Source organism: Trachurus japonicus, chromosome 1 (assembly GCF_045865225.1).
Source record: "Trachurus japonicus isolate A0001 chromosome 1, Traja_1.0".
NCBI lineage: Eukaryota > Metazoa > Chordata > Actinopteri > Carangiformes > Carangidae > Trachurus > Trachurus japonicus.
Genome location: NC_140907.1, coordinates 22202366 through 22229578, shown reverse-complemented (window position 1 = coordinate 22229578; position 27213 = coordinate 22202366). Strand labels below are relative to the sequence as shown.

The 27213-nt window shown below is 42.5% G+C and overlaps 1 protein-coding gene across 2 annotated transcripts; it reads right to left on the bottom strand.

Moving 5' to 3' along the window:
* Positions 1-396: 396 nt before the first annotated feature.
* On the bottom strand, positions 397-27159 carry LOC146991891 (E3 ubiquitin-protein ligase DTX4-like). 2 transcript variants are annotated; one of them, XM_085780342.1, is made up of 12 exons: positions 26696-27159; positions 25264-25490; positions 12246-12460; positions 11267-12147; positions 3024-3085; positions 2726-2887; positions 2440-2501; positions 2163-2329; positions 1922-2075; positions 1723-1812; positions 1175-1273; positions 397-1056 (listed from the first exon to the last, which is right to left on the bottom strand). In XM_085780342.1, exons 2-12 carry the CDS (start codon positions 25472-25474, stop codon positions 925-927), a joined length of 2235 nt encoding a protein of 744 aa, XP_085636468.1. In that variant the 5' UTR covers positions 25475-25490; positions 26696-27159; the 3' UTR covers positions 397-924. The 2 variants fall into 2 exon arrangements, with proteins under 2 accessions (XP_085636468.1, XP_085636461.1); XM_085780335.1 differs by lacking the exon at positions 26696-27159 and adding an exon at positions 25815-26437.
* Between the last annotated feature and the right edge of the window lie 54 nt (positions 27160-27213).

Here is a 27213-nt window from a genome sequence, read left to right as displayed (position 1 = left end):
TGAGGATTATAATAATGATATAAAAGTAACATAGGTGGATAACTCAAAGTAACAATTTGATTTGTTCCACTAGCTTACAGGCAGAGGTGTAGTTAATCAGAAAAACCACACGAGGGAGCAACAGCACTAAATCTCAACCACAAACAGGCAGGAGGCAGACCATTTGCTGCTCTGTCATCACTCTTGGTTTCTGTGTTTTCATTATTAGCGTCAGTACCTGAATTGTACCATACAAGTTAATTTTACTCTACTCCTATCCTATGCTACATCCGTTCACCATCTTGCACCATTCCTGCTACATTATTCCAGCTCTCCACCCTCCAGTTAACCCCAACCATTGCTCCAACTTCTTCTTCTGTCCTTTCACTCCCCCATTATTTTTAACGGAACTGCTCTAACGTTTTACCATGCTTTCATTTAACTCTTTCTCTCAGTAAAGTAAACTCATTTTGCCCCATATATTAGTACTGATTCATTCTCACATATTTAGTACCTAGCTGTTGAGTAGCTGAAACCACGAGTGCCCTCATTCTCCTACCGATTATTTATGTTTCTGCTTTTCCTCTCTGTGAAGATGCTTCCAACTCCAACTTCTGTTGATGTGCTTGCTTGAAAACTGTGAATTTTGGACAGACTTTGATAGGCATTGACAGGTGAACCCAACAGTGACTCAATCAACACCTTGAAAAGTGGTTACTTTTGCAAATATAATCAATGTCTTCTATAACCTGACATTTCCCCCTGCACCCATTTTAAGTGCTGGCAGAGAGAGAGCCTTTCTCAGTCCATGACCTCCTCTTCTCCTCCTCCTCCTGTTATTGTCATGGTGAGACCCACCTCTCTTACTCTACTCCTAGTTCACCCAACCACCCTTAACTGCTTCCCTCACTGATATCTCCTCTTCTCTGCTGGCCATTTATCCTTTCACTTTTCCATCAGTCCATCATCTTCTGTGATGCCCTGAGCTCGGAGCTCTTCCAGGACGTTGTCAAGGTGTCCGGGGTCGGGGAAGCCGTGGCCCGTCAGGTTGGAGCCAAACTCTGTCTTATGGTGGACCTTCAAGGGACGGGGAAGAGTTGTCTTTAGTTTCACTGACGGTAAATTTAACATGCATGTATCACATGCAACACTCAAGTCATTCTTAAGTTACAGTCTAATCTTAGTGAGTATGTACCTCGTTCCAGATGACAGTGTCAGACTCTCCTGTAGTGCTTGACGTACCAACCGAGAAGATCAATCTGCGGTCCCATGCTACCAGGAGCAGTCTCAGTACCTGGCAACAAGGATGAAAAGGTTCATAATGCATGTCTGTTAAAAAAAAAACCTACTGACACCAACTAACATCAGGCTTTTGTCTGCAATGGAAAAGTAGCTCTGGCTCCGATTGGCATCGATATAAACACAATACTTAGGGGAACCTGCTAATTTTCCCCACTTTTCAGTCTGCTGTGACTTTCAGAAACAGACATGGTGCTTTTGAAAACAGAAACATTGCTCTGGAGTGAAAGAGTACAGCCCTGAAATAGGTTACATAAGCACACTACTGGCAAATGAAGTGTCGCACATGAAGCCTCCGACACTTTTACAGATCCTGGGTTGGGTCCATTTAACCAGTTTGCCCATTGGTTTGCAATTTGGGCTTAACAGTGATTTAAAATACAGCGTATGCCTGATCATTTAGATGACAAAAGGGTATAATAATAGATGGTGGACTAAATTTACCTTGCGTCCTTTCTCGCTGTCTGGGAGGTAGCAGTGTCGAGGAAAGCCTCTGGCTGTGAAGGGCTTCCCTGGGTTTGGATGCTCTGGTCCCTGAGAGGAGAGCGGTGGGGGTCAGTATGGATTTGTGATGATTGACCCAACTAACAATGACATATAGAATAAAACAAATACTACTGTCAGACCAGTTCTTTTCATGTACCTGAATGCCTGGTGGGATGTTGTAGATGATGCGTATTGTTTTGCAGTCAGAGTGCCCTGGCAGAGAATGAGGGATGACGTGGTACTCCATCTTCCCTGCCGGCTGGTTGCCCGTCTTTACGCCGTAGATGGTTTTACACGTGGGACACTGAAGACTGAATAAAAGAGATTGATTATAGTTGTTATTTGAATAGAACGTGTGAAGCAATTGAAAGAGGGGTGTTAATATATCTCTAACCTACCTGCCATCCTTGTTGCCATTATTATACATGGCCACCAGACACTGGAAATGGTACTGGTGTCCACACTGTGCTAGTCGCCCAACTGAATCTGCCCTGGAAACAGGCCCCACTCCTGGACCTTTGTATCCAGATGGACCCCCCAGTGGCTCCATACAAATGGTACAATCCTAGCAAAAAGGAGGAATTGGAAATAAAAAGAAAACGCATTATATATATAAAAAAGTCTGTCTCAGGCGCTGCATCTCATTTATATAGACACATACACAAACAATCATACCTCTTCTGGTGGACTTTTTACTTTCTGCAGGTATTTCTTTACCACCTCCTCTGGAGTTTTACCTGCAGACAAAGAGGAGAGAGAACAAAGAGGAATGATGAATGAATGAAACGTAAGTCTGGGCTGTTAACCAGTGTGACACCATATTCTCATATTGATAGAACTGCTCCCTTGCTGAGCATTAGGGGAAGGTAATAAACTGAGAAAACAACTGTTGAAGTCTCTCTGTCATCACATTCAGGATGACAGCAAGTCAAGGACAGAGACAGAGAAATGTAATGCTCACCCTTGCGAGCTTGTTTCTTGGTGGTCTTCCTGCAGCAGTGTCCTAAGCCTGGCACTGGTTTGATGTCACTCTTACTGACAGGTGGAGGATGCAGCACAAGTTTGGGAGGCCTAGTGAGGCACACAGGCAGAGCAGCAGCACTCATCAAAATTCCTGTGATCCCTGCAACACAAAAGGAAAAAAAAAATGATTTAGAGGAGTAACATTCAATGATTTTTAGGGTTTAAATCAGAAATCCGGTCTGGTTTCTTGTAAAACTCTGTCCTTCCAGGCCCCCGGTAGGTGAGTGTGTGCTTACCGGCCAGTGCAGGGTGAACGGGACTGGATCCACTAAGGTTCTTCACTGGGACGGTGGGCACACTGCAACAGAAGACAGAAAACTGTTTAGTTAAGTGTGTTTCAACACTTCCTCCCTGACCTCATACGACTGTCTGATCAGACATAAAAAGGTTTGGGAATGTTTGCGACTACGTGGTTACTCACTTTGAAAAACTGATGACTGTCATTCTTAAAGCGAGAGGTCACGTTTAAGAAAACAAAGATTCAAACAAACAAAAGACAACAGTCAAACGATATCAGCAGGAGAGATTACGATCCTTTGTGCGTCTGTGCCCGTTTTCTGAAGAAAACTTCAAAGGTTTGTTGAAAAAAAAAAAAAAAAGCAGCTCAGTTATCCTTTTGTTCTCTCTTCTGTTATGTATCTGTCCTTCTACCTTTCCTTTTCTTCTCTGGCTCCTCGTCTGACACTGTACTACTTTGCTTGTCGGCTAGAGCGCAGATGAATGACTACGCTGCGCTTGTCTGTGTGTGTACGTTTATGGGAGCTAATCCACGGAGTTTCCATCTGCTCACTGAGCTCAAAGAGATGTACGTCACACAGATGCTTTCTCGGGGATTACCTGCTTCATCACAAAGCCCATCATCATCACCGTCATAATCTTTAACTGACATATACACACGTCATGCATACAGACGACTCAGATCATTGGCTTTTAATAAAACTGGATTGGGATTCCTCGACATAGTCATCTGCATATCTGTTTAGATAGTTGAGCTTTATTCTAAGGAGATATAATAACTACTCCAGCTCTTACTCCATTGTATAGGAAATAGCTGCTGAAGAAAAGGTATGAACACATTTGCTCATGATAACTAACTCTTACAGTCCAAGAGTATGTATCAGTGTTTGCAGCTATCCATTTAGTACAGAAAACAATCGCTCCCACTAACAGACTGGCATCGTAAGTACTGCAGATTTTACATGAGGGCAGGGAGCGGTGATGATCTGTTGTTTCCTGTTGTTGGGTTAGCTTTAACAGGCTTTCTGTCAGTGCGCTAAGCTGCTTTCACTTAACCTCACTCAGTGACACATGACAAAACACTAGTGAATGACTCACCGAGCTGTGTGCGCGTGTGTAAGTCTGCGTTAAGTGTGGATGATGGAGAGTAAATGAGGAAAAGTGTGTGTGAAATAAGGCGCTACTTCAGTGCCCCGGAGAGGGAAAAAAACAGAGCCAAGTGTGAGTAATAAAACAGTAAACATACAGAGTGAAGGGCAAACAAACAAACACACTCTCTAATGATATGTCACCAGATAATACTGATCCACTGTAATGTTTCCAAAACACACTTTAACTGAAGTTCTATCGCATTGCAGCGTGACGGTAGATTGGCCTTCCCATGAAACAGCACTTTACTTTGGCACTACACTGAACTACTGTATTCCTAGGTCGTGGGCCTGCTGGTGCGTTAGAACAGAACCAACACAAATATTCAACATGAAGTGAACTTTTAAAATGATCCTGGATTGTTTTTGTTGGGCGCTTTTAAAAAGGTCGACCGTCACTCTCGGTCAGCCCTCCTGATTCTATTCCCTTTGATAGAACGACAATACATACACACAAAGAGACCAAAACCATAGACCGCAGCAGATGGTGATCTGCTGCCTGCAGAGGAGGACAAAGTCCACAGCTCCATTACTTGGATCCAAGATTTTTAGAGAGGAAAAAAGAGAGGGGGCGGGTGCTAGGGTAAAATTCAACAAAGGGATACATAGATACAGAAAGTATAACTCTGCCGTGTCTAATGGGACATAACAATCTCACAACCAATCACCGGAAAACAACAACACAACAACTGCACAGTGATAGTGGGTGGCTAAATGTGGTTGTTGTTGTCACACCTTAATCATATCAAATTTCCATCTACGTTCATCAGATTAGTCCTCAAACCTTGCTCTGTAGTAGAGCAGCTCTGCTGTCGTATGCAGTCAAAGTAGTTTAAGATCTTAAACATGTCATAGAGATTTATTTATGACAACCACTGACGGATGGACACATCCCCCTGTTATAAATAGGCTGCCTGTGATGATAGATGAGAAACGCTTATATTAGAACTGTTGCCGGAGCGAGTCAATGAGTGACGGTGATCCCACACACACACACACACACTAATCACCTGTTGCAAATAACTGGGGTGTATTAATAATTAATAGGCTGCTGTGTTAGCAGGGAAGTCTTTAGGTATGAGGGAGGGAAGCGTTGAGCCACGTCTGATCACGTATAAGCTTGATGCACTTGACTTTCCAGCTGCTCCACTGATGCTGGTGACACAAATAAACACACAGCTTGCCGTCATCTCACACAGCCTGGCTAATACGGCTGACCCACTAAATGTATCAGCTGTCACACAATTATTTCAATCTCAAATGCCCACTAGTGCCCACTGATTAATCCTATTTTCATCATTATTGTAATATGAACGTATGTGCACGAAACACACTGCAAAAGGCCATGAAAAACAAACTGGTGGTGGCGACAGCTAGTTGTAACTCTGTCATCACAACCACTGAGGCTAAAAAGGTAATTGGCCTGTTGTATAACATTTCAACACATAAAACCACCTTTCCATCGCCAATGTTTCACCCAAGCGTAGCATGCTAATGTTAAGCTAAAAGTGAATTGCCATGAACAAGCTAAAAGGAAAGTTTTCCATGTGTAGACTCCAGCTCCATTAGCCACAAACTTTTGTAAACTTACAGCTACAGACAGCAGCAGCAGAGGGAGGAGGATAGAGGAAATGACTGACCTTAGTCTGTCTTTTTCATTCAGCTTCACGCAATGTTTTCAGGCCAGAAATATCATTCAGTATATTGACATTTTACATTATTTCTCAGAGAGATATTACTGAGAGATTTATGGTTGCTTGTAGTGCTGCGGACATTATTGGGGCTGCTAAAGAAACAAAATGTTGTATTTTCTTATCTCTATTTACTTATGAAGAGTCATTATGAGTGTCAATAAAGAATCAGATGTTCTGCCTTGATGAGATGAGACAAACATAACATTAAATAGCCGAGCGCCCGATGAGAAAACCCCCACAGAGTGTCACTGCTGCAGCCTCAGCGTCACACAAAGACTGTGGGAAAGCCTGCAGTCACACTCAGCATGTCAACATTTGACTTGTCAGATGGAGCCTGGAAGCAGGTGTCAGCTTGGTGGGGACTGTGAGATTAGTAGCAAGGTGATAGTAGGAGACACAGGATGCGAATGAGCACACTTTAACGTTTGTTTACTTCCAAGTCATATAACATTGCAATATTAAACAGTGTTATCGCACATGGCATATTTTCTGCATATCTTACAGGTCTTATACTGTCCCATACCAGTGTGCACCCACATACTGTACTGTATTATATAGCATATGGTGTTAGTATCAGTGTGCATAGATGTAGTATGTGCAAAGTCGGAGGAGTTGTTTTGGATATGTAGGATTTTTCAGCATAGTGTTAGGATTTATTTCTAATGCCATAACTGACGATACCTTCAATATTTTTTTCTTCAGATGGTTATGATGATTATTATAATCAACACTTAAGTTTTGTTGAATTAAAAAATGTTTTGTAATAAACAGGTTCTACAGGGATAATATACTGAATTCTTAAGGTACTGAAAATGTAGGCCTACTACTTTAGTATCAGTATCAAAATTTAAAGTATTGCATTGGTGCATAAAACAACAGAAACTAAAAATTGTTTAAAAGCTTACTTAAACTAATTATTTACAAGTTTCCTCAGGTACATAAGCATGTCAGTGTACATTTATTTGTAAAACACAACTCATAAGGGAGAAGCAACAGGGGAGGAGCAGGAAACCAGGGACCAAGGAGAAGAAAAAGCCCGAGAGCTTTAAAAAAAGGAAGATCCCGGCCCTGCCTGGGGGGAACGGCCTGAATGGGACTCCAGTCTTTTGACCTCGTGTGACCTTAAACCCACCCTCCTACCCTCCGCCTGCTTCCCACCAGATCACACACTCCCCCAGCTTTGTCTCACACACTCCCTCCACCCCTCGTCCCTCTGCTCCTCCTATTCCCCCGGGGCAAAGATGGACATCAGCTGGACTGATTTAGACACCAGACAATTACACACTCCCACACATTCTCACACACATATTGTCACAAACACATAAAGCCTCCCACACATGCACACGCACGCACACAGAGTTTTTCAAAGACAACTTCAAGCAGATTTCCTCTGCTTTTGTGAAAAATTATTTCAGGCCACAAAGTGGTGAACAGGTTGTGGATTGTGTGACGCTTAATAAAAATTATTGCAAAATTTAAAATGCAAGCCCCAAGACTGGTGTGCATCGGTTTGAAGAAATAAGGACGGCTTACATTAAGCTGATGTAACATTTCATAATCATACTAGACCTGGGTGAAACTTGAGCAGACTTTTAAAAACATATTTTTAGGATGGAAGAAACAATGGTCCTGGTTGTGGTTTCTTGAAGCAGGCAGGCAAACACACAGACAGACCAGCAGTCAGCCTCCTCAGACACCAGATGACACAGGCGACTGTTTGGTCTGGCTGTCTGCTGGGTTTCTGTCACTTCCCCCTGAGGTTCACTCAATGTTTGTTTTCTCCATCCTTCACTTTCTGTTATTGTTATGTTATTTGCGCTAAGAGTTTAAGAGAATGAACAACAACACAAGCCCACTAAGACAAAGGAAAATGATCATGTTTGTGGTGACTTCATTGATGAGACTAAATACTACTCAACAATTGCATGATCGCATTCATTTGAACTGACCGCAATTATTTTGCATCAGCATTTCCATTCATCTGTATAAAAACAGCTGGATGAAACTAACAGAAATGTCGCATTTCCATCACTATTTCCTTGTCATTGACATTTGACAAAACAGAAATGCAGTTTTTATTTATATGTTCCAAATTTGAATGCCCATAATTGGCACTCCTTCTTCATAAGGTGTATGTTGATTATTAAAGTATATTTGGGGCTTACACTATTATAGTGGCACCAGAGAAAGACAATGAAGTCGTTAATCGCAATTATTTGTATGGCAAATTAATCTTCAACTAAAATTTCATGATTGTGACAGCCCTACTCACGACTCTTATCTGTGATCTTTGTCCAGTCACGTTCTTCTAATAATCACAAATCAAATATTCAACAACATCCAAGGCTCCATTCTGCAACGTTTCCCATTATGTGAAGAAGCAACAGAGAAGGTTTAACCCCGTCTGCCGCGCACCACCACACACAATTACAATGAAGCTGCAGTCTGCAACCTGTTGGTGAGCTGAACAGGTGGCAACACATTCTCACTGCACATTTCTGCTCCTCTTTCCTAATAAAGTCAGACGGCGCAGCCCACCTCCCCTTTAACCTCCACTCACTCATTTCCTTTTCCATAACCCCCACCCCCACCCCACTGTGGAGAGAGCGAAGACACATTCTTCTACGCAGCTCCCATTAAGATGGTCAATATTTACTTTTTTTTTTTACATGTGAGAGAGAAGGACAATGTGTGCTTGTGTGTCTGTGTGTGTTTGTTGCCCTGATTGCTTGCACCACTGTGTGATCTATCCACGACAGTTTGCTGACTCGTTTCTTTGTCTTGTACGCCCCCCCTGCCCCCTCGCCTCATTCCCATCAGCCCTCATCTCAGGCAGTGTCTGAGTCTGAGGCTCTCTCCACACACACACACACACACAATCCAGTGGAGGGAGGTGTATGTGTGTGTGTGTGTGTGTGTGTGTGTGTGTGTGTGTGTGTGTGTGTGTGTCTGGGGGTAGCAACAATACTGACTGGACCAGCACCATTGTCTACTCTCCCCCACCTAAAAAAAAATATTCACATCATTAATATGCTGTTAGATCAGCAGGGCGATCTATATGATGGGGTTCTTCAGCACATGGCATAATAAATATTCATAACCTACAGCAGTAATGCATGTTTATTAACTGGGATGGATTAAATAGCTTTACTCAAACATCGACCAATCCAGCTGTACATACACTGGGCTTTCACCTGGTCTTGCTCTGTTTCTGCTGCTGAGTGACCCGTCCAGAGGCACATTCCTCTGTCTGCATCACTCAACAAGTGATTCTCCTCTTCTTCCGTTTAAACTCTTTTTAACCACATGCTGTTGCAGTCCAGCCATCTTAACATTGCGACGATAGGAGTTTTAAAAAAATCCTGTGTTTGACATCTGGCAGCATCATCCACATAGGGAGAAACCTCACTGATGTTATTCTGTCTAATCTTAAAAACAGGACAAGATTTGAAAATAACTGAACATCACTCAATAGAGAATTGATCTCATGGCGTGTGATCTCATGGGGAAACAGATGTAGACGTGGTACGCTGCTCAAGTTAACCTGAAGTCTAAGAACAAGGTCTAGGACCACATCGCTCCTCCGACTGTCAGGAGTTGAATCAAGGTTAAGGTCCAAAAATGGCTGCAGTCGAAGCCTGTCTTCATACGGCCCAAACTTGGGTAATTCAACAAAGTTACTGTGGAGACGAAACAATGGAGCTCTGAGGGGCCCAGACTGCTGAGCCATGACAGAGGAGAAGAAAGGAGAGGAGCCAGGGAAGGATGTGGAGGGGGGCAGGGAACGACCGACATGGGGCGCAGGCCGGGTGGGGGTGGGTCGGACTACCAAGAAATCTACACCATCTCCATCTGACCTTGTTTTCGGCTCGAAGGTGATTATCTGTAAGAATCCCGTGTTTTGGCCTGCGGTGGTAAATTAAAACTGAAAGTGCATCACTTCCTGTTGCAGCAAGAGGCTTTTTTCACAGGGAAATGAAACAAACAGTGACTGTTTAAACCACCACATGGGAGAGAGCTTTCATGAAATGTCTTTATTCACTGTTGCATGAGATCATGGAAAGTCGGAAAATGTCACAATGAAACCTGGGTTTGTTCTTTCCAGTTATTGCAGTACACTTAGAAGAATCTATCTGAAGAAGTCGACTGGTTGCTGGAAGGTAGGTGATTCAAATCTGCCTCTGTGGGTAAATGAGCAACACGTTCCTCCCAGCAGTGCAGTAAGTCAGCACTTCCTGGGTTAAACTAAGGAGTTAACAAGAGTTTCAGGCCACGTTAGCGGCTCTGGAGAGTTGCACTAAAACACAGGTGTCAGCAGACAGCATGCTAACACAGTAAAGGAAGTTTACCATGTTCATCATCTGAGATTAATAAATGACTTCCTGAGAAATCCACCAAAGGGTCCCATCTTGTTTTGTTTGGGGGGTGGGGTTGAAATAGTTCTGTAGTAATCAGAGTGGACGCTTCACTGAGCTGCTCTCTTCTCTTTGCACTGTGCATACCACTGACTGTATGCATAAAATAGTTTTAGAGAGAGGGAGGTGTTGCTGGGCTATGGCCTTCACACTTGCACCAATGGAATGTACATAAACACACACACACACACACACACACACTTCACAGGAATCTGGCTAAACAGTTACAAGGTCAATTAACCATTTTTAAAGTTCGGTTTGGCCTCGCTTCAGTTTTTATTTTTAGATTTTTTGCGTTCTCGTTAAGCCACACACTTACTATCGCTTCAGTTTTATGGCCATCAGAAGAACCCACTGTCTGGCAGTTCACAACACACATAAATGGAGGATAGGCGTTACTGAATCTCACTGGCCTCAGTGTTTACGGTCAGTTAATCTGTCATCTTTAAATTAACAACATCACCTTCACCCCTTTTAAGAGCATTTTGCTGAGCACACCCACTGTTGATTTACAATTTCCTTATAAAACAGTTCTAATACTCCGTGATACACCTGATCGGCTACAGAAAATTCCAACAAGGATGGACGTAAATCTGAAGAGTCGCATCTCTGAACCCGCATCACTCACAGTCAGTGCAGAGCAACAAGAACAACTAATTTCTTAGCTACCGATCACCTGTCAAAGTAAATATGATGGCTGTATGTATGCATGTTGGTATTAATTCTGCATGAACATGCTTATACACGTACATGTACATGGGCAGCAACAAACACCATTTTGATGTTGTGCATTTGTCAAGAGCATTTTTCTCTGCAGGTCTGTACAGAATCAATATGACTACAACAGCACAGGCGTGAAAATACACGAATAACAGTAATACCATTCAGTCAATACAGTGTGCTATGATTTGCATCTTGTTCTGAACGGTCAATAACAAAATATATTTGATTGATTGACTGATTTGTGTATGTGTCATTCACTTACCCCGATGCTATGAGTGCTCTGGACTGGGCCATTGCAATCCTCTGTAATGCTGGTCTGCTCAGCCCAGCTAAGCTGGATCTCTGTGGCAACGGGGCATGGCACACTGTTGCCGCTGACGACGGCATGCGTTGCGGCTTCATCACCGCTGGCGTAGGAGATGGCACTGGTGAAGGGGGTGTGGTCACATTGCTGGCAGGGGTAATCAATGTGCCAGTGGGCACCGAGTCACTGGCTGAAGATGAGGAGTGCTTGGGGGGAACGGACGGAGGGTTATGATTCTGATTGGATGACGGAGGCTGAGGGGGTGGGAGGGATGGCGGGGGCGGCCTGGTGGAAGACGAGGAGATACCCAGAGAGGACGTGCAAGTGGTGAGGGCAGCCAGGGACTGAGCGAAGAGCTGGGCGTTCACTCTTGAGGAGGCAGTGTTTTTGGAGATAGCGAGGCCATGCGGCAGCGTCAGACAGTAGTTGGAGTTGGAGTTCTGCAGCTGTCCTCGTCCCAGAGTGGCTGATTTAGATGGACTTAGAGGTTTGGAGACTGAGTTCTTAGGCCGCTGCATGGTTTGTGAGCGTCTACCTAGAGTCTGTATCCCTGCAGCTCCTGCCCCTGCTCTTCCTGTATTGGTCTTCACACTAAGGACCAGCATGCACTGCTGGCAGGAACAAGGCTGGCCCAACCCAGAAGCTACTAAACCTCCATTAGGATAGCCTGAACTTCCAATCCCAATGGTGGCCCCAGACACTCCAACACCCAGCAGGGCTCCTGTTAACCCTCCACTTGCCCCTACACCTTTAGGAACAGGGAGAGGACCGGACACTAAAGGGTAGGCCAGGTCAGAACGCCTCTGGATCCTCCGACACCTCTGGCTCTGTCTGTTCACCTGCAGGAGCACACAGAGAAACATGCTTAAAATGTTTTCAAGGTGCAGCCTGAACCCATGTATGACTTATTTATCATGATTGATTCCGTCAAACAAACCTGTGTCATGTTCTGGAAATCAATGAAGTAGCAGAAGCCGAGCGGTGTCAGGTCATGGCATTGCTGCTGGCGGCTGTGGGCACTCTCGATGGCTATGGTCACCTCCATGTCGTAAGGTGTCCATGTACCCGCATCGTTTTCCCACTCCCACTGCCAGCCCTGAGCTGGAGCTGAGGCTGGGTCATAGAAACTCCTCCGCACCGGACGGATGGTTCCTGAGAAAGAAATAAGAAAAAATAAAAACGTGCCTTTGTTCATTTCTCACTACTACTTCTTCACCACAGTTCTACAATGGTAAACTATAAGTACCTTTGCTGGATAGAAGGTACATTGTGAAGCAGTTGGGAGGTGAGCCAGTAATTAACATATTAATGCCCAAAAAAACATGTGCCGAGCCAAAAGAAAAAGGATTAAAATCTCTCTCTCTCTAAAAGAAAAAGAGGAACGGAGTGGTCTTAGATTAGTGCTGGAAAAAGGAAAGATCTTCTAATTCAATACAATCTAAATCTGAATAATTCAATATTGGCTTCACCATAGGCACCAGTAAGTCTAAAAAGGGAAATATATGGTTGCATTTCAGATATAAAAACTATAGAGATCAAGAGGAGCTGGTGCAACATGTGCAAGAAAAAAACATTTTCACCTGTTGGTCCATTCTTAATGTGAACATGAATAGTTTTAATCAGGCACCAAGTTGGTGGTTCATCACTTATATCCAACTAAAATTGGTGAGGCCTTTGAAATGAGCATCAACTCGAGACCCTGACAGTGTTGTAATGCTAATAGTCCTGGACTAGATTTTGGAAACCAGCAGCGATACTAAGCCCTGCCAGTATTGTAGCATACATTGTGTGTTTCTTTTAAATGACTGAAAGCCTAAGAACCTATTTGAAAAGTTGGTTCTGTAGTGTGATTTGTGTTGTGTAAGCTACAAATCATTTCATTATGTTACACTACTTCCAGATCAAAGTCTCCCCTTAGGAAGGCCGACACACAATGCCTTGTCTTCTCTGCCTGTAGTCCTATTGTGATGCATTGTGCTGTAATGGAAACCAATAACTTGACATGGATCCCAATACCTAAAAAGATGTTGAGCAACACATCTAGCCTATATCGACAGACTTTGTTTCCAAACTTTCCGTACAGTCCTGATTTATCATGCAGCGAAAATATGAGTTAGCTGAGCTTTCAAACACCTAGACCGCCTGCAGGAACAACAGAGACAGGGAAGGACTCTGAAAAAGGCCCTTGAAAATATGCTCATGCAAGAACTGCAACAACAACCGAGCCCCCTCTAACTAGATGCATGATTTTCATTAAAATACTTGGGTGACTGGGTAAACATATCCATTTAAATAGAGTCACGGAGGGAAGGGGGTTGTCAGTCATGTGATCCTGAGCCCTGCAGAGTGGTGAGTGAAATAGTTGAAGAATACTCGATCTACTTCGCTCTTTACTTCACATTCGTATAGTCTTACGTTTCTGTTTTCACTTTTGTTCCAGTGCATCACTGCCATAGGACTGCTGGAAAATAAAACAAAACCCAAACTCAACTGAATAAATATTCAATAACACAAGTAACTAACCAGCACACAACAATGTCTCTCTGTATTCTAGTGGGACAGAGGGCTGGGGGGAGGGTCCCTAAACAAGCCAACCAGAAACTACCTCTGTCTCCAGGGGTAACGGGCTATTCAGGCAATGCCAGGACAAGGAGAGGGAGGTGTGGGTGTGTGTGTGTGTGTGTGTGTGTGTGTGTGTGCATGTGTTTAGGGGTGGGGCATGGGCACACTAAAAGACGGGGCTCAGTGGTTACGGAGTTGTATTTGTTTGGTGGAGATAGAGAGAAAAGGGAATAATCAAACTGAGACATCACCACTTCATTGTTTCTGTAGTTGTACAATCATTCATATACTGCAGTAACATCTAAAAAGTCATCCCTGATGACGGCCGAGCACTTTGAAGGGCACTGCACAGATTACATCTGAAGACAGACAGATATGCAGAAATGATATAGTGAGGAAACGATTTTTAGTGCTTGTTGAAAGTATAAGTCCCTTCCTCTACTCTAAATCTGATGAATGAATCCAGCACAGCATGGAGCCCTCCACCCCCCTGTTTACTATGTATATTGTAATTCTGCCCTCAAATTCCATTGTGTGAGAAAGGACTATGGCAGCTCCACACACGTGGCTGAGCTATGCAATCAATTTTTTTTTTTTTTTGTCAACACACACCCCAACATAGAGAAAATGCTCTTAGTGACAATAGATAGAGCTATACGCAAAGGCACACAAAAAGGTCTGGAAATGGCGATAAAGCAAGGGATACTTTCACCGTAAGAAGAAATCCATGCCATCACAACACTAATACATATTACCTTATTTTATAATATTTTTTTTTTTTTACAAAACCTATAACATGAATTAACATTTTCCACAAGGTTTCCCAAAATTCCTGTCTTCTAGTTAAACCTGCCATTCTGGTGGACTAAAAACATAAAATTGCATTCATGAAGTAATCAACAGCAAACAATTATTGTAGCAAAGAAAAGTCCAGCCATGTTAATAATCATGAGTTTCATACAATAAGGTCTTTTAAAACAAAGTGGAGGGTTTGTGGTATCAGTTCAGATACAGGATGCAAAGATACCATGCGATGAAATATCAAGATTGTTACTTGGTAGAGAAGAAGTTATAAATAGGAGTTTATTCAGGGCTGGGTCACTCAGAAACAAGTGCTGCGTATCTGGCTATGGCCACTCTGGGTTAATGCTCTGATCAGACTGTATGGTTGTGTAAGTGCAAGTGATAAAAAAAATATTAACCAATGGTCAATGCTGTATCCATATAAAATAACAGCTCTTAGATTAAGAAAAAGAAGTTCCTAAATAAAAAGATAAAAATGAAACAATTGTCTTCAGTTAAAGACCCACAGAAGGCAGAAGTAAACATGGGGAGTGCAGGTAGCAGTCGGGGAAATTAAAGTGTGTGAAGTGCATGAGAAAGTGAGAGAGGACAAAGAGGCCTGAGGCAGGTGGAGAAAAAGACAGGCCATCTGGTCTTTATTGTTCTCTCTGCCACGGGACCCCCCACCCCCCACCCTCACCCAAAAAGAGCGCAAGAAAGACACACACACACACACACACACACACACACACACAGTCATACCTGACTCTCAAAGCTCCCTCAAATGCAAAACAAAACTTAGTGTCCTCGTGTTTGTGACTTTGTATCCGCCCCATCAGAGGAGTCGCAACATTTTTTCCACACTGTCATATTTCTCTTCATCTCCATCCCGTTGAACTTCAAGTGAACCTCAGTCAAGGCATGTGAGCTAAAATTGCTGTTATTTTTGTAACAATTACTTACAGCACTTCTCCACAGTTGGCGTCCTCAAAAAACCCTGAATGCTCTCTAGTACATTTCCACTTATTCCTCACCTTCATCCTCTGTGAATTATTACTTATCACTTTTATCTTATCTGACACTGTATGTGAGGGGCACGTATGAACATTCAATAAGGGAAAGTGCAACAGGATGATGTAAAGAAGTGCACCAAATAAGTGATATAAGTGATACCTAGGCACGTACAGTATGAGTGTTAAGGTGTGTGAGAAGAGGTGTTGAATCTTCAAGAGGTTCTTGAAGATAGAGAGGGACATTGAAACATTGAGAACCACAAACAGCGATCGCCTTGTGTGCAGTTGGTCAGAGGAGTGCCGTGGCTGAGGAGGCCGAGTACAAGTAGGTAGGGTGATGGCCGAGAAGTCACTCTGAAGGCAAGCAAGTGGTTTGAAGTTGATTCAGACAGTCAGGGGCAGCCAGTGGAGATTAGAAAGCAGTGGAGTGATGTGGCCTCTGAGGCTGATGGAAGACCAGACATGCAGCTGCATTCTGGAGCAACCAGGAAGGTACTGCAGGTATTGTTGAAGTGAGCGATAACGCTGCTCTAGACCACAAAAGTTGGATGCCAATCAGCTTAGTGAGCTGCCGACTGGTCGCACATCCTCACAGATACTGTATGGGGGCTCAACATGTGAGGTGACTATTGCTACAATGGTTGGAGGTTAGCAAGATTTATTTGCCTTCGAATTAATGATGCTTTTTACATTGACCCTAGATTAATTGTGTTCTATCTATCTATCTATCTATCTATCTATCTATCTATACAAAAGGAATGGACTGAAAACACATAGCTGCACTGAGCATGGACTTTGCTTATTGGTCTCACACAGGTAGACTGGCTGGTCTTTCCCCCTGTAGGTCTAAACACACACAAGCTGGTACAACAGCAATAGTTTAGATTGATGTAGCATGATCTTACAGTTTTTCTCAGTCTCTTTGGTGCTTTTCTCACATCACTATTAACATTTGCACAACAGTTTGCGTTGCTGTAATACACTGCATTACAGTAAATCTGTACTGTAGTAAAGCTGTAAGTCTAAAAGTAAAATGTTCTCTCTCCAATATCAGCTTAATGCCTGACACAATGACAGTAGTGCAATGCAGATTGTTTAGTGCTGAAGTACTGTCCAAACCTGTTCTCCCTACCCTCCCTAAATGTTTGAATAATTGAATTTACAGTGGTTTTGCCAACATTCAAAATTAGTTTGACAGATTTTGACAACTAGTTCAACAATTTAGTATGTAATGACTCAAGCAATGAAATGAGGACTATTAGTTTTATAGGGAACGACTATTCAGCATTCATAAGTATAGAATAGATCATTTTGACTGACATGACATAAGCAAATGATAATGTCATAAAACAGCAGAGAAATGTATGAAAGCAACTGATACATGTCCAAAAGCATTTCCAATTTGTTCAGAGGAATTAGAAATTGCTACTATAATGTGCACAAATGACTAAATGTTTTGGAGGTTGAACTAATAGTTATGAGAATTTTCATTCTGATCTGAGAAAAGCACCAAAGCGACAGAGAAAAACGGTAATTTAGCATAGCTGTTTGCATTTCAAGGCTGGCTGCATCCAGGGAAGTATACCCTCTGAATTAGTAGCACAAAAAGGTTTGTTTTTTGGCGGACAGGAGCTTGTTCATACTCCCCTTCTGCCCAAAACTTTCCATCCAGCTGTCAGGACCAAGTTTTGTCAAAAAAGATGCATTAAAAAAAGATTGGTCTAAATGGAATTACACTGTGGTTCAGTATTCGGGGTATAATTGATTATATAAAATGCCCAACTGTCTTTTTTGGTTAAAGAAATGGCAAATATGATATTTAGTACGTCAAGGTTGGAAATCTAATATCAAACTGCCACCCCTGAGAGGCTCATCTTTCTGTTGCTGTCAGTCACATCAGCAGTGAAATGAGGAATTTACAGAGGTAGAAAAAGACTGAAATAGAGAATAGAAAGACAGTAACAACTGTACATGAGGAATTGTTTTCTCAATGTTAAACAGAGGGTGTAAGTGAGGAGGAAGAGAGAATCCAAAGATAAAGTAGAAGATCAAATTATACAGAAGGTCGAGCTGACCTGGAGGGACCGAGATAAAACCTCCTTCACACACTTCATCTTTTGATTTGTTTATCTTGGTCTCCGTCCTGCTGTCTTATGCCATCACTTCTCCCTTTGCCCTTCATTATCACTCGCAAGAGTATATTTACACATTTTTGTCTCTTTGCTTGCTGCACCCATTTCTTATCATGCATCTACCCGAACATGACTGTGGAAACCTCAAAACCTGATTTTCCAGCCAAATGTCAAGACCAACTCTAGACAAAAGAAGGTGCATAAATACTTGGGTTTCTGCAGCAGTGAGTCTTACTGGTGTGTTACACAGTGACATGCGGCCTTCAGGAACACTATTGACTGCATAAGCTGCCTACTGGCCTGAATTTTCTTTTTCTGGTGGCAACATCTGGAGGGAACTGTACAGATTCTGTCAAATGTTCAGTCTAACACCAGTGTCGAGTTTGACATTACTGGGTGAGAGACTTTCCACAACATTGCATTCCTGTTAAAAAGCATTTCAAAGTTCATTTCTATTACCAATGTTATAAAAATGATATAACGTTTGATACTATTTAGTTTTTACAAGCTTTCCTGGAAATTGATACAAAAAGCTATAAAATCAGAGACCGTTAAATGACAGTGGTTGTCAGTATATTGTCCTTTAGGAATAATCCCACTTATTTCTAAGAAATGAACCAATTACGGTTTCAATCATTTTTGTTTTTTCTCCCTCAAAAGTGAAAATTTGAGTGTCAAATAAAAAGTTACAGCCCCAATGGGAACAACACCAGCATAGTTACTTAGCAACATACAGTATAAGAAGTGATAAAATGACATGAAGCATAGGTGGGATAGAAGCAGTTGATGCAAGTCAACTTCAAGACACAGACATCAGCATTAGGCTACAATAAAAGAGAAAACTAAATCAATGGCCGAAATTAAGAACATGATGAATGCCTACAAACCAGCTGTAACACAGATTAGCAGTTTTCTTAAAGCAGAAGTAAGCGATCCGGTGATTGCTGTCGGAAGATATAACTATTTAAGATTTATATTAACACAAAGTTTCTGCTTACTTCTGCTTTAACTTTTAAGTCTCAAATTGTTTAACTGTAGAAAGTGCTCTCTGAAGTCACACTACTAGTGTTACTACAGTGCATTGGTTAGTAAAAAGAGAAAATTAAACTTGCCTCCCTGTGAGGCCAGCTAAGCCCGATCATGTGAGATATATAGGTGTGTGTGTGTGTGTGTGGTTTTAGTGTGAGGTTACAGCTAATGGTAAGGTCATAGATATGCGTCTCGTTTTAGTTTTGACATGTTTACAATCAAGAAATCCTGGCTATGAATCTCAGAGGGAATCGTTGTTCGTCATGACTGCAGTGGGACCCATGATAGTGCTCCAGTGAAATAAATATTAATGTATTTCTTCACATACAGTACTTGTGCTGTGTGTATTGTGGACATTGAGTGATGTCACCCCAGAGGCCTCAAAGTAACAGTAACCCGACACGCAGAGTTTCACAACAACAACTCAGAGCTTTGACTCCTCCGTCTCTTTCATCCCGCCGTCTCTGGGTTCCCTTCCCACTTTTTGATTTATGACGTGTCCGCCTAAAAATCAGGCAAAACACACAAGATCCAGTGTGCTAACACTGAGATGCTCTGCTTTTATTGTGCAATTACTTTAAACAGTCAAACCTTTATTATACTTCAATTTTCTCACATATGCGTCAGCGTCACTAGTCCTACAGGCTTGAAGCTAGAAAAATAACAACTCTTTCTTTTGATGTGGAAATTTGTGAAATTTCATTTTGATTTTTCTTTCTATTGAGAATCAGTATGATGTCAACAAACATGATGAATCTGACAAAAACTGTAAAAGGTTATAACTTGGTAAACAACTTCTCCAGATGTCAGTGTTTCGCATATTTAAAACTGGTAGCAATACCACAATGTAAAATAATTGATTATATGGGAGCTCTGCAGAAGGCAAGGGTATTTATTGGCTGTGGCACCAATCGGCAATGTTGTAAACACAACGCACAAATGAACCCTCCAATTTTCACCCCTCTTCCTGCTCCAATGTCTAAAGGACTGTAGCACGGACGCTGTAGAAACACCTGTTACCTGCCCAGCTCAGACTCAAAAACAGCTTTACCATAATTTAGTGCTTCAGCAACTAAAGGATGGCTAAAAGAATTCATAGGGAGTTTACTGCATAATGTTGTATGCCTCAACCAGATCAGTCAAGTTAAAGGAAATATGGTCACAAGTAAGAGGAAATATGATCACAATCTCCCCTTCCTGGGTGACAGGGCTATGGCCAGATGTGTTTTTGCAGAGAATTATGTCACTGTTGACATATACTGTATGTGTGAAAGACATTCATTGACGGCCTATGCACCCAAGAGGAGCAATGAGCTTAAGTCAAGTGACATATGTGTACTATCAGTATTAGATTTTGTCGTAATTCATAATTCTTGAGTTTGTGAAAATGTGTTTCGTTAGGTCAACCCAGTTTATTACATGTGCATGGACCAGATCTAGTGAGGGTTCCTGTTATAACATTCACAAGAATGTCACATCTTGACCTCCGACCACCAAAATCTAAATCGGTGAAATTGAAAGTATTTCTTTCAAAATTCACAAGAATGTGATAGACGGGTGGACGACCCAAAACAACAGTGAGAGAGAAATATGTTTGCCAAATTCTGTGGTGACTTATATGTCAGGAAGCATTCCTGCACTCATCACATTTCCATGCACCTCAGTAACCAGGCTGATGTCTCCTCCTCCTCCCTGTAAGCCGATTACTTCAACATCATGTGAACAAGACACAGCTTTCAAAAAGGAGTGGACCCAGTGCAGCTACATTTCACCAATTAAACAAAAACGATTTTCAAATGGATAACAGTGCATATATACAATGCTGGAAAAAGTATTTGTATTTTTTGCACGTTTGTCACACTTAAATGTTTAAGATCATCAATATTAGACAAAGATAACCCAAGTAAATATGAAATGCAGTTTTTAAATGATGATTCATTTTCACTATCCAAGCCCTCACTGCCAGACCTCAGAAATCATTTTAATAGAACCAGTCTGACAAAGTTTAGCAGGCTAAAAGATCTCAGAAAGCCTGCTCCTAAAATGGCTTTGTAACGCTTTCCAGACAGATGATGTCAATGATCTTGTTTTTCATCTGTTCTTGAATATCTTTTTCCATCGCAGAATGATGTGTTGCATTCTGGGATCTTTTAGCCTACTTCACTTTGTCAGACTCAACAGGTCTGGCAGTGATCAGGGCAGGGTGTGGATAGTAAATGTGAACTCAGTTTTCCCAAAAATTTGGTTTATCAAAGTTAGTGCATGGTTGAACAAGGGAGGAAAAATTACTTTTTCACATAGGGCCAGGGAGGTTTGGATAGTTCTTTTCCTTAATAAACTTAATTTACTTAGGTTATCTTTGTCTAATATTAACATTTTTTCAATGATCTGAAACATTTAAGTATTTAAATATAACAAAAACGTAAGAAATCATTAAGAGGGCAAATACATTTTCACAGCTCTGCACAAGACTAAATAAGAGTTGGGTACTTAAACTTTACATAACTGATGCTGACAATGTGTAATGTCAAAGCAGCCACTAACTGGTAAACCCATAGTAAATTATGACGAACATATGTATGGACACATCCAGTGCAAAAGAATGTGTAGAGGATGGATACGATTACAATATGATTGGTTAGTACCAATGCAAAATGCAAACCCAATTAGCAGTTGTGCTTCTTTTGTTGCCAAAACAATTCAAGTTGAAAGTGAAAATGAGTATTAGCACCAGCTGCTAGGATTCAGGTTTGGAAAACATAATGTGCTCTTTAAGTAGAGGCGGCCCATCCACTGCAGTAGCAGTCAAAAACCTTGAGGAACTGTCGCCCTGAACCTGAAGGAAGTATCTAAAACACTATCATGTAAGTTTGGATTTTACACCACCGAAGTCAGTGCATGTAAACTTCTAAACCTTCTGTCATAACCTGCTTTGTCTCACCAACCTGGGTTGTTGCGCATGGTAACGTAGTCAGGGTTAGTGTTTGATTCGCCTTTTTTTTTTGTCTTCACAATCCAACCCCCTCTCCTTCGTCTCTGGGGAGTCCCTCATCTAAAACCTCCCCCCCTTCCACCGTGACCCTAACACCCCAGGGTGTTGTGGGGGTCTGGGAATGTGTCTCCTTCAGCAGGAGCAGCTGAAACGAGGGGAGGTACACGCTGCGGAAGCACGGCGAAAAGATGCCCTTGCCCTCTGAAAAAGGTCCCTAAATTTTGGCTTCAAAGTACAAACAAAAAATACTTCATCTTATCAGCACGTCAACAAACGCTTTTACTTAAGCTTATTTTGATTTAAAAATTTACAATTTACTTGGTGAAGTCCCAGTGGTTTAAAATATAGACATTTGCTGATGATGTGGGATTAATTTTTTTAATTCAACCTCAAAGCCAACTCGTTCTATAATTATTAATTTGGATTACAATCAGTCAGTGAAACATGACAAGATCATTTTTTTTAAACAATTTTTTATAAAGATACATAGGTTTTAGTAATAATTTCCCCGCTGAGCAGTTGTAGAGTAAAAGTGAATCTCTAATTCTGTAAAATATAATAAAGAAGTTAGTATACTGGTCAGATTCTCATCTCTGTTTTCATCCACATTAAAATCCAGTTGGTTGCTCTCACATGACACAAACATGTGGAGGCCAAGGACAGAACTTCTGGTGTGTCGAAAGCGGGATTGAAGGATGTGCTACAATTACTGGGGTCTCACACTGCACAGCCTGACAGTTCATTTCCAGGGGGCTGGGGAAAAAAAGAGGCTCTGACCAATTGTTGCACAAGCACATTCTGGGGATACCTCAACCATCACTATGAATCCCTCTGGCATTGTACAGCCAAAATGAGAGCTGTATCTGTATATTTGGCACAAATTCAAACACATTTTCAGTTGGTGACCAGATTGAACCGGAGGAGGAAATGTCGCTGAGTACCCTGCTGCCCAGCCAAATGATTAGCTTCACACCAAACACAGTCTTGTGTCTCGGTCTCATGATATACAGCTCTGACATACATCCTGTTTCTTCTATGCCACACAGATACATGACACACAAAAGGCCTGTATCAGCCTTGACAATGCTTGATAAAATAGGAACCGTGTCAATTTGTCTTTCTTTGTTATGAAAATGGAAGATTGCATTTGTATGAATGAATTAATATTTTATTTCCGTGTCATGCCACTATTGTGGCCCATCCCATATGGGATTACAAGACACATTTACTAAAAACTAGACCATCCTTCCTGTTGGCATTACCCACCACACAAATGTACATGCGACCCATATGTAAACAACTTAAGACTACTAACAACATTCAGCTCTTCAGGCCTTTTCGAGATACGAAGAAATGCAAATATATCGAACTGAAAAAGATGCTTTAGCTTCTCCACGTCGTCCAACCACAAATTAATTTTTTGTGTCTACCTTACTAAACAGTCTTTGTAACTATATAACTAACTTGATTTTGTCGTATCAGGCCTGTAACATCTGTGACTCTCTGGCTGCCAATAAAAGTTTAAATGACAAAAAAAGAAGAAGAACCGTGTCAGGTGGAGGTTTTTATGTTGTTTCTTGAGAACTTAAGGGCTCTAGTAGAAACTATACAATGAGCATCGGAGTAAATCCTGGTGTTTTGCTGATCTCAAACTGGATCTCATGTGGAAAGGGTTCTCAGTATCCAACTTCATCTCTGACTGCTCCCTGTTTTTTGGCCGTCATCCCTTCTTCTTCCGCTTTAGTGAACTTGTAACAACTGTTGCCCCCAAACATAACAGCGCCTCCCCTCTGTCTCAGAGATCTGCTCCCCAAAACCCTCAGACATTCACCTCGTGTGTGTGTGTGTGTGTCTCATGGCCACAATGGAGTAACTCACATCTGTTCCACAAAATCCAACAATGGTGGAGGGGGCAAAAGACAAGAGCGCGAGAAGGAGAGGGGTGAAACAGAGACTATCAAACACCCCCCTCCTCCTTTACAATACACTATAAAACTATAAGACCACTGGGACTTCTGCTTTTTGATCAAATGAAACACTTGCACAACAGACAGGGGAAACTTAACAACAGTGAGAAAGAAATGCACAGAAAGGGTGAGAGACCCCAGGCAGAGAGGGAGGGGGGGGGGGGGGGGGGGAGAGAGGCAGAGGACAACTAACGTGAACTCTCTGCTCATTAGGCCTTGAATATTTTTTTTCCACAGAATCAAGGGCACTCTGTTTCACTTCTCATGTGAAGAGTGTGCAGCTGCTAAGCGCCTGTGTGTGCAAGTGTGTGTGTGTGTGTGTGTGTAGCTTGTGGGATAAGGGCTAAAGAATGCTGCTAACGCGGTGGTGCAGTCGTCATTTACAGCTGCCCCAGATCATCATGTCGTTGGGTCTAAACCACAAAACAAACTGATACTCCCTCTCCCCCTGTGTGACTGAATTCCCATAAGGTAGCATTGATGTGATTTCCAGGCAGATCGAGGTTTCTGACCTATTATACACAACACATGAAATATGTTTCATAAGAAAGATTTGTGAGCCTATTGACCCTGCCAAAGCATCATTTTCTTTCCAATTGAAAACTATCCCACAATTCTGTGTTTACCTCTGTCTATCTACACTTAAATATACTTAAAGCCTGTATGCATGGATTCAAACTGAGCATAAAAAGTTGTCCTATCACGAAAAGTTAAAAGCGAACTGGATCACTGACGCACAGACGAGAAACAACTCAGCTATGAATGTTTTATGGTGATGATACAACTTTGTTTACACCAGTGGAGGACTGCCATTGTGCCTAATATGTGCAATTTATCAGTTCTGCATGTCATTGTGGCTCAATTAGACTTCATGATGACAGTTATGGATTTGATCGTTAACAGTCGCCTACTGTATACTGGTGGCTCTTCACTGACTAATGTTTCAATCGCTTTTATCATCCGTGACTCTTCTTTGAGTTGCATTCACACGGGTCACTGGATCGGCATGGAAACTGAAACTGGGTTTTACTGTCTCATTCTTCCCGACCACTGTTTTGCCAAAACTCACCACAGCTGTCTTCAGAAACAGCCCTCCTAATGACCATCATGTAGATTGGTGGACTAATCAAAACATGGTGCATTGCAGTCTACATCCCATTGAAAAGACTAAATGTAGGACCTGCAACTACTGGCAAGTGGTCAGGCCAACTGAAACATAATAAAAGTCTTATTTCTTATGGGAGACATGAAGGTTGTTGTAGCCACGGGCAACATGTAAACAGAAAATACACAAATTGTCCAATGGTGGACAACACCTGATGGTGTTATAGCACAATTCATAACCAGCTGATGCACTCTCCTGTAGTTCAAGGGAACTTAAAAGCCCCCCACACCCCCCAATCATCCTGGATAATAAGTCCAACCATGGCATCTTTCCACAGCACATCCTCTGTCCCTTCTCCTCTCCTTGTCTCACCTGTGTCCTGTCTGAACTGGTGCATGGACTGGAGGTCTATGATGTACGGCGAGAGCCGGCTGTCCACCTGGCCGAGGACCACGCTCCCTCCGCGGGGGTCGCTGCTCCGGATGGCAGCCTCTATCTGGTGGGAGACGGTGGGGCTGTAGGGCCGCCACCGGCCGTGTTCGTTCAGCCATTCCCACACCACCACGGCAGAGGCCAGGAGCATGTTGTTACTGCTGGCCCTGGAGAGGAAATTAAAGATGAAAAATAGCAGCAAAAGCACTCACCGTTGTTTGCTAGAAGTAGAGCTAAGCTGCAGAAAGATGAGGGATTTGCCCCCCCTCCAAAAAAAAAAAAAAAAAAAAAAAAATCCAGCCTGCTGTCTGCTGGAGGCAGAGGCCGAGCAGAGAGCAAACAAGGTGCCATTTACACACATTAGTATGTCAATCTCCACTTTAATCCAGTGCTCTCTGAGCGTGAGCTTTTATCGTCGGGATAAATAGACACTAGGGTTTTTTTTAAAGGCGACATTACACAGAAGCTATAACAAAACCAGGTTGTCTTACATGGAGCCGCGGCTGAGCTAACGCCGGGAGACAGCGACACATTCTTCACCGAAGATCCGAACTCCTCGCATGGTTTATGGGAGAAGGAAATCACGGGTCTTCGCTCGATAGTCTTTTGTTTACAGCATTAAAAAAACGAAGCCGTAACACCCGCTACCTCCACAGAGAAAAGCAAAAATCAAGCGACCTTAGGAAAAAAAAAAAAAAAAAAAAAAAACGACCCACGGATAAAGCTTCAATCTCCGGCGACTCGTTGTGTGTCTCCAGCAGCTGACGGCCTCTCGTGTTTCTGGGACTGTGGAGGAGGAAATCTCTCCGGTGTGGAGGAGAAAATACCTTCAAACACGAGCTCGGCGGTGCTTTTTAGTCTTTGTGGGAGCGGGAGGGAGCTGCTCGCGTCTGTCCGCCAGCAAAAAGAAAAAAAAAATCACAACAGAATCGGTCCACCACAACAGGGTGTAGTTAACAGCTAGTAGTGTGTGCTATTTATCCCCCCCTACCCCTCTCTCCACAGTTTGGGGCCTAGTGTACCGAAATGTTGAGAAAGTATAGTGAGTTGTTCCAACAGCGCAACCTCGGTGGTAGGAGCTGACGACCAACCCTGGAGAGACCAGAACAGGTTCAACTGGTCTGATCCCGGGAAAATTGAACACGCAGGATGTTTATTTACATGACACATAAGCTATGCAGTGCACGTTTACACCCAGAATAAAGCTTTTAGGTCTTCTTCTTGTTGTTAATAACATTTGTTGACACTTGGGAAGTTTTTTACTGTTAGTTGTTATTGGTTTGCCTAATGGTGCAGCAGTCTAGACTGGAGTAGTTTGCACAGATAAGAGATCTACTATTCAAGCACTGCACAAAGGGACAGGACCACGCACCTGTTATTATGAACTTCTGGGTCCAGTTTCCTGGTCCAAGACTCTTGTGGCAAAATCCTGGACAGTCACAGACCTCTGTATGGATTAAATCTAGCTATCCTTTCGGCTTCACCATCTTGTCTCCTCTAGCTGCCTTCACTCCCGGTGGTCGCACATGGCGAAATCCCTTCACTCTGTTTAAAATAAATGAATTTAAAAAAGTAAAATCCAAACAGAGGTGAGGTTTCCTCTTAAGGGTAAGAAGATGGCTCATCCATGATGAGTTGGAATAAACTCCACCACGTTGATAATAACGTTATCCTCCTTTCGCATGATCCATCTCGACCATGTAGGTACTGGGACAACTTGGTTAGTGACTGACTGCGGGGGAGGACAGCGGCTCCCCCCGTCTCCTCCCTCACCACGCCCAGAAAACCCCCACACAGTGACCGAGGGCCAACAACCAAAACAAAGAGTCGCCCCAAAAACACCCCCCATGTTTATCAAGCACAGGGCAACACCATCTTGATTTGGCCTAT

Bases quoted from the DNA above. Each gene is read 5' to 3' on its own strand.
- LOC146991891 (XM_085780335.1), bottom strand. The intron at 12,148-12,245 runs GTTTGTTTGACG...GTGCTCCTGCAG, and splicing joins ATTTCCAGAACATGACACAG to GTGAACAGACAGAGCCAGAG. The intron at 2,888-3,023 runs GTAAGCACACAC...TTTGTGTTGCAG, and splicing joins CGTTCACCCTGCACTGGCCG to GGATCACAGGAATTTTGATG.